Here is a 6,429-nt window from a genome sequence, read left to right on the forward strand (position 1 = left end):
TGGTTCTCCTACTGGTTCGATAACATTGGTTTAATTTCTAAGGGAAATACCTACCGCCGCTGTGCTGCATCATCCATTTCTTTTTGGGAAATACCGACGTAGCTTCAAGCGACACCAGACTCCCGATGATAGTTCTGCCTCTGTGGATCGAGACTAAAGATCGCATGTCAATGATTAGCTTACGTCAACGCTCATTAACGGCTAAACGGCCGTTAACGGAACCTACCGCCAGACGTGGCAGCGGTAGCCTGTGTTATGCTACCGCCAGGGACGGCGACGGTAACCAAAAGGATCAAATCTCGAAATGTTTCCATATCGAGATTAGATCCTACTAAACTACGTGAAAAGCGTCAAAGCATGAAATTTTGCCACCAAAGTGACCTTTCCAAGGCCAAGGCTAGCGATGCGATACTCTTTGGCATTACCTCAGCAGTTACGTCATGCTCCGCTCGAGACCCGTCCAAGCGGTCCCTTTCCGCCAACGGCCGCATCTTCTGTCGGCTGGACCTGCAAGATCTCGTGAGACAACTCGGCCAACCTCACCATCCGTGCTTCCCCCCTTCCCATTTCCCTTTCCTTTCCTTTCCTTCGTTCTCTCCCACTCCCACAGTCGATCGAACCATGGAGAAGCCGTTTTTGTCCGTGTCGACGCGACGAGACTGCCGCTCCAACACCTGGCCCGCGGCCAGCCTCACGCACGGCGGAGCCCGCCACGTCGCCGGCCTCACAGCACACAGTCATCCAGGCATGACAGAAATATCGGACTGAGCTACGCGAGTGAGTGACGAGGCAGAGGCAGCCTCCTCGCTTTCGAACCATCCCTTTCGCGGTTTACTCCGCTTCTCGTGCTTCTTCTCCCACCTTCTTCTTCTTCTTCTTCTTTTTCCGCAAGCAAGCAAGCCGTATATGCACGCATTATCTCTTCTTCTTCTTCTTCTTCTTCTACCTCTTCTTCTCCTTCTCCTTGTAGGTGGCAGCGCCTACCAAGCTCTTTTCCGCCGGTGACCATTCCAGTAGTCCATCACATGGGTCAAGACGAGCGCCAGCATCCAGAGCTGCCGGACATGGAGAAGGAGCTCTCTGCCGACGCGGTAGCCTGCGACCACTGCAGCGGCCCACAGGCGGTGGTGTACTGCCGGGCCGACAGCGCCAGGCTCTGCCTGCCGTGCGACCGCCACGTGCACGCCGCCAACGCGGTCTGCTCCCGCCACCTGCGCGCCCCGCTCTGCGCCGCATGCCGCGCAACCGGGGCCGTCTTCCGCCACGCCGGTCCCGAATTCCTCTGCTCCAACTGCGACTTCGGGAGGAGCCGGGACGCCGAGCTGCCGCTGCACGACCGCTGCACAGTCCAGGGGTACACGGGACGACCCTCCGCGCACGACCTCGCCGCTCTTCTCGGGGTCCCCGACTTCGACAAGCCCTCGGCCGGCAAAGCCGACGACGGTTGGTGGGCCATTTGGGAGGAGCCCCAGGTGTTCAGCCTGGAGGATCTCATCGTGCCCACCACTTCTAGCCATGGCTTCCAGCCCCTCGTCACGCCGTCCTCGCCCAAGGTACATGACATGCTCGCTGTCTGCCAAAATTCTCCAGTTTTCTGCTCTTGCTCTGAATTCTCACACCTAGCTCTAACTCATCTGCAAAAGATCCACAACTCACCCGATGGAAAGACCAACGATGAGGTCATACGGCAGTTACGTGAGCTCGCCGAGGTCGACATGGGCGGCGGTCAGATAACACCTCGTGAGGAGGCAGAGCAAGCTGCTCATCTGTTGCCTTCCAGGACAGAGTCACAGCACACCACTGGAAATGGCGATTTCGGCACAGATAACAGCCATGAGGTTGCAACCATGCCAACCCCTGGTTATGAGGTACGCACTTCAGTCTATCTCACAAATTTCCCCATGCTGGACGGATATAATACTGTGAACCTAACCAGGATAATTTTTTCTCCCACTGCAATTACTCATCAACCAAGAAGAATTTTGGCTCATGTGTTGAGTGTTGACTGAACTTGTATTTAGACAACTTGCGACATATCTATTCAAACGGCAGAGATAATATTCTGCACCATATGTGGCGAACATATTCGCAGCAAGCCTTTACTATTAAGTCATAGCTATATATGTTGATGATAGCATATATTCTTCAGTGTGGTGTCTAATTCTCTGGTATACAGCTAAGAGCATTTCTAACCGATCCCCTACATCTCCTTAGTGGAGTAAATTTGGCTTTTTACTACACTAAGTTTGACCTGCCGATCCCATATACGGCTTAGTGGAGTAAAAAATTTACTCCTTCCCTAAAAATCGGTGTGTCTTCTCCCCGCCTCCTCTTCTCCTCCCGCACCGCCGCCGGCGCACCACCCACCCCCGCCCTTCCCCGCCCCTCCGATGGCCGGACGTGGTGGCCGCCGATCCCTGCCGCTGATCCGCAGCCCAGATCGGCGCCGCTACGCATGCGGGTCATTCTCCGCGGGCTCTTCATCGAGCCGCCGTTGCCGGTCGCTCGATCCGCCCGGCGCCGCGCCCCTACGCCGGTTCGAAGACTTCCCCGTCTTCCCTCCGCCCCGGCGCCAACGAGGAGCTACCTCAGGGTCCGGCAGCGGCACTAGGGGGCGTGGGTGGACGAAATGATGGATCTGGAGACCCACACCAAACGGTGGCTCGGGACCTTCCACACGGTCGAGCTCGCGGCCATGGAGTACGACCGCTAGCAGGTACGCTTCCACGACGCAGCGGGGAGGCTCAATTTGCCTTGGGCCGCCGCCGAGGCCTACATGGAAGAGCTCCGCCCGGAGCACCCGGAGCTCGCGGAGGCAGAGCGGATGATCTTTGCCGACGCCGGTGGCGAGGTTATAGTTATCTCCTCCTCCGACGAGGTCCAAGGCGGCGAGGACGGCGGCGAGGTGGGCGGCGATGACGAAGAGATCGACGTCGGCGAGTGGAGGAGTGTCTTCGCCCGAGGACCCCGACGACGGCACTGGCCCGGACCTGGCTTGCGGCACACCGCACCCGACAAGGAAGGATTGGCTCGACCTCCACTTCGACCGAAAGTAGTTTAGGTGCTGTAGTTTAGTTTAAACTTATGTTTTTATGTTCAGTTGTGTAAAACTATCTATGTTTATGCTTGAATGCATGCTACTTTTGGTTCAAATTGCTTTGAATTTGATCAAATTGAAGTTTACTCTGTTAAGTTTAGGTGATCGGCTAGAAACGGCCAAAAATTAGTGGACTATATATACTCCACTAAGGGTTTTAGTCCCTTAACTTTTAGGGGATCGGCCAGAGATGGCCTAAAGGTTCTTAAAGATATACAGAAAACCAATATAAACCGGCGGTGGTTGTTATTTTCTTTCACACATAGTCCTAGCTTACTTGATGATCCATGGCAGAACGGCGGATGGAACAATAACGATTATCATGCCCTAAATGGTGCCTGCAAGACCGAGCACGAACAAGAGCAGGCTCCAGCAAGCTCAGCTGAAGCATGCTTGTCATCGTTTGTTCAGATGTCAGAACTTTGCCCCAGCATGAGCAATGGTAGCATGATGGACGATGGCCAGCAGGCAAATCCTGGTACTGGCATGCCAATGCAAGCTTTCCCCAAAAGAAGTGGCTTTGATGTTGTTGCTGGCCCTGACCGCGACATTGTCATTTCCCGCTATAAAGAAAAGAGGAGGACAAGAAGGTGAGCTTAGCACATGTTTTGCATGTGAAATTTCTTCCCGAGTATCGGATTGGGTGCATTCAATGTTGATATCGCGTGCATAACCGTATTTCATTTCGCAGATTCGACAAACAGGTGCGATATGAGTCCCGCAAAGCTCGTGCAGACAGCAGGTTGAGGATCAAGGGGCGTTTTGCAAAGGCAAATCAGAGTTAAGCCTTGACTTTGCAGTATATTTTGCATCTTGGACAGAAGGAATAACACTAATTAGGAGTGAGTGCAGATGATACATAAGGCGTGAACATTTTGTTTGCCTTCAGTTCGGCAGATGGTAGTTCATGTACAATCTGAATAATGTATGTTGCCAACATATGGGCTATATTAATGTTTTGAGGGGAGTTGTTCTTAGTCCAACCCTTGTATATAGTTTCCATCTATGAACTCTGTAAAAGTACTACAGGCAAGTGAGAGTGACAGTATGCCATTTTTGCATGGTTTAGTGAATTTTGTCTCACCATTGGGTTTTGTTGAGTAAATCATTTTCATGAGTAGTGTATAGTAGTTACCAAATCCTTGGAGCAATTGCTGATGGACGTATTGTATTTTCACTGATCTACGGTTTGTCGAAATTGGAGAAAAAAATTCTGTACTAAAACACAGGTCTTGATATACCAGGAATTATCTAAGGATCATAGAAATTGTGAATCATCTTGATCTACAGATGGTAGCCCCTATTCCAGCATACTCGATAAGAAATGTTGGCGCCGGCCCGGCCGCACGTAGCTCCTCTCTGCTACCTTGGCCTCTCTCCTCGTCCTTGTTGCCGCGACCCGTGGCTGGAGAGGCGTCCAAGATCCTACCGGAGTTCAAGCCTTCACCCCCACTACACCACGGTAGTTAATTGAAGGCATTTTTGTAAGGGCATTTTGTAAACGCCTCAAAATCATGCTTTAAGGTGGCATTATATGAAAACGCCTCGGATTGATGCAGCTTCGAAGGCATTACAGGAAAACGCCTCGGATTGATGGAGCTTTGGAGGCATTATGGGAAAACGCCTTGGATTGATGCAGCTTTGAAGGCATTATAGGAAAACGCCTCAGATTGATGTAAGCTTTGGAGGCGTTTTTCAGCAATGCCTTAGATTGATAGAGATTTTGAGGCGATTTTGGAAAATGCCTCCTAATGTTGCAGGGAAGGTAGGTTGACTATCGAGCTGTTGCAGCGCGGTGGCGCACAGAGACCTTGAACGGCGCGGCAGGATGGTCGCTTAGACTTGAAGATGCTGCAAGGCTCCTGCGAATCAAAGATTTTGTTTGCAACGATCCAACGATAGCAAGGCTCCTGCGAATCAAAGATTTTGTTTGCAACGATCCAACGATAGCAAGGCTCCTGCGAATCAAAGATTTAAGCCTTGGGCCGGGAAGAAGATACAGACGAAGACGACGGCTCGCCAGAGTCCTTCTCGTTTGAGAAAAATACAATACAACCGCTGCCGAAAGCTAGCCCGAATCACCCACCGTTTGCTTCTCGTTAGAGCAATACAGGACAACCTCTGACGAAGGCTCGCCAGAGTCGCCCACGCTTCTCATTTAGAGAAAATACAGCCGCCGATGATGACTCATCAGAGTTGCCCTTCTGCTTCTCGTTAGTTGGCGGAAACAAAATATCTTAGGCGGAATAGTCGGAGCTGATGTAGTTTCTCGAAGGGCCATAGGCCGATCTTTATTAGATAGAAGAGAGGGTACAACCGAACTGCCAATAGTCTAGGCGATCTAGAGCCGATGGCTCACTCAAGACAAAACAGCCGGAGTTGACGTAGTTTCATCAGTAGATGTATTTGACGGTGTTCTGGACTAGGGGGTACTCACCACGTCGTCTCCCGATCAGTTGGATTGGGCCAAAGGCCCCCGTGGCCGTTTACTCATGGGCCAGTTCGGATAGCCGATGACATATACGAGGAAGATTTCACAAGACTTGGTGATCAAGACAAGGACTCCTCTCCACCGACGTATTCGACTAGGACTCTTGTTATCCTAGGCCTCTGGTATGTTATATAATCCGAGGCCAGACTAGTTGATAGATTATGATATTACTCATCTTACCTCTATGGTTTAGACCACAACATATGATCTCGAGGTAGATCAACTCTTGTAATTCTCATATTCATCAAGATCAATCAAACAGGAAGTAGGGTATTGCCTCCATTAAGAGGGCCTGAACCTAGGTAAACACCGTGTCCCTTGTTTCTGTTACCCATCGATCCTAGATTCACAGCTTGGGACCTCCTACCCGAGATCCGTCGGTTTTGACACCGATATTGGTGATTTCATTGAGACTTTCGTTGTGTGGTCGGCAAAGGATCGATTGCTCGTCTGCAGATTAACTGCGACATCGGCATCTTCATCACCGGCTCGACTGGTCACCTCGGCTTGACCGAGGACTGTGCCCTGCCTCCAATAGTCATGTTCGGACGAGGGCCTTCATCAACATCAACTCCGATCTCTATCATGATCATGGAGGAATTATCCTCGGAGCTCGGGGGCTCAACGCCAACATTGCCCCCGGGCGACCGTGCTGTTTTTCCGGACAACGAACTTTTATCCGCTACCGCCACCTCCTTGAGCATCTCTTTGACGATTTCTTCGGTAGAATTGTGCAGAATTAAGTCTACAACAGCCATGCAAAATTTCGTCGAGTTCCGATGGAGGAATCTCTAGCAATCTACGATATACCGGAGCCATGTCAAATCTGGACGGGAATCCG

General features: G+C 51.3%; 1 protein-coding gene across 1 annotated transcript; it reads left to right on the forward strand.

Annotated features, from left to right (window-relative positions):
* The first annotated feature begins 555 nt into the window (after positions 1-555).
* On the forward strand, positions 556-4,170 carry LOC109779778 (zinc finger protein CONSTANS-LIKE 13). Its single transcript, XM_020338403.4, has 4 exons — positions 556-1,553; positions 1,644-1,868; positions 3,392-3,687; positions 3,789-4,170. The coding sequence occupies exons 1-4, from the start codon at positions 1,026-1,028 to the stop codon at positions 3,880-3,882; spliced, it is 1,143 nt and encodes a 380-aa protein (XP_020193992.1). The 5' UTR covers positions 556-1,025; the 3' UTR covers positions 3,883-4,170.
* The last annotated feature ends 2,259 nt before the right edge of the window (positions 4,171-6,429 follow it).

Source organism: Aegilops tauschii, chromosome 4, assembly GCF_002575655.3.
Source record: "Aegilops tauschii subsp. strangulata cultivar AL8/78 chromosome 4, Aet v6.0, whole genome shotgun sequence".
In the NCBI taxonomy this organism is placed as follows: Eukaryota; Viridiplantae; Streptophyta; class Magnoliopsida; order Poales; family Poaceae; genus Aegilops; species Aegilops tauschii.

Excerpts from the sequence above, each read along its gene's own strand:
- LOC109779778 (XM_020338403.4), top strand. The coding sequence starts at position 1,026 with ATGGGTCAAGACGAGCGCCAGCATCCAGAGCTGCCGGACATGGAGAAG. Across the intron at positions 1,554-1,643 it reads TCACGCCGTCCTCGCCCAAG|ATCCACAACTCACCCGATGG; the intron begins GTACATGACATG and ends CATCTGCAAAAG. Across the intron at positions 1,869-3,391 it reads TGCCAACCCCTGGTTATGAG|AACGGCGGATGGAACAATAA; the intron begins GTACGCACTTCA and ends GATCCATGGCAG.